The 1,131-nt window shown below is 38.0% G+C and overlaps 1 protein-coding gene across 1 annotated transcript in view; it reads left to right on the plus strand.

Annotated features, from left to right (window-relative positions):
* The window catches only part of LOC119428527 (ATP-binding cassette sub-family C member 9-like), a 38,812-nt gene extending 38,424 nt beyond the window's left edge, over positions 1-388 (plus strand). The window contains exon 16 of the mRNA XM_037696208.1: positions 230-388. Coding sequence (XP_037552136.1) covers positions 230-388 — 159 coding nt within the window. The remainder of the gene's footprint in view (positions 1-229) is intronic.
* The last annotated feature ends 743 nt before the right edge of the window (positions 389-1,131 follow it).

A 1,131-nucleotide genomic window follows, 5' to 3' on the forward strand; every position in this document is an offset into this window, starting at 1 on the left:
AGAGACGAAACGTTTCTACATTTTTTGTTGTTTTGCTTTGTTTTGGGTTTTTTTTAATGTCCAGAGGACCAGATTTAACTTTTTTAAACTAAATATGTAGTTTAAACAAATTTTTACACCTAAGATTTATCTGTTATGAAACAAATGTTTTTGCTTTAAGTGTTAAAACTTGTGCTTTGTGCCTCTCAAACTTGTGTTTTTACATGTTTTTTGTGTGTTTAACCCACAGAGTGACTCATACCATCTGCCTGTTTTTGTCATCCTGTGTGCTGCTGGAATCACTTTGTGCCTCATCACCTCCCTCTCTGTGGAGTTTCTGGGTCTTTCTGCAGCCACCAACCTGCATCACAACCTGCTTAACAAGATCATTCACGCTCCCATCAGGTAAAAACAATATATTTTTAACAATACTCTTATGGCTAATGATTTTGGTTAACATGTGGTTCTTGTCCTGTTTGATCTAACCACTGCTTCTGGTAAAGTGGACCACATAATTTTAGTTATGTTTACAGCACCAAGTTGGTATTTTTGATTCTGCTCAAAGCTGGTACAGGTCATTTATGGCAGACAGAGCCATGTTTTTCAATATAGCTGGTTCTGAATGCTCCTTTGTCTTTTGGGGTTTCACAGGGCTCTCTCTGAGGTCCCCTGCTTTTCTTCCTTTACCTGCTCCTGTTGCGTTCTATACTAAGGAAGCATGGGATCGTTTTACATTGCTATGCTGATGATACTCAGATGTATTTGCCATTAAAAAATGACAAAAGGTGCCCTCTCATTTAGGCCACTTCTGATGTGTCTTGAAGACATCAAAGTCTGGATGCCAAATTTTAATGAAAGGAAAACAGAAGCCATGATGTTTAGTCCAGGTGCCTTCTGTGAATCTTCCTTGTTTGTTTTAATCTACCTAATGTTACTTTTTAAATTTTATGCAAGAGCATCACATAAGATAATGTAATGATTGCAATGAGTGGCACAAGGTATAAATGGCAACTCTGCTCTTGACATCACAATTTGCAGGAGCCATGAGTCCCATGCCAAAATAACCTCGTCTTGACAAGACAAACTGGAAAGATGACCACTGCATCTCGTATTTCACGCAAAAGTACAACAACTGTGAAAAAATATTGTGGC

This window comes from Nematolebias whitei, chromosome 22, assembly GCF_014905685.2.
Source record: "Nematolebias whitei isolate Nwh7 chromosome 22, NemWhi1, whole genome shotgun sequence".
NCBI classification, from domain to species: domain Eukaryota; kingdom Metazoa; phylum Chordata; class Actinopteri; order Cyprinodontiformes; family Rivulidae; genus Nematolebias; species Nematolebias whitei.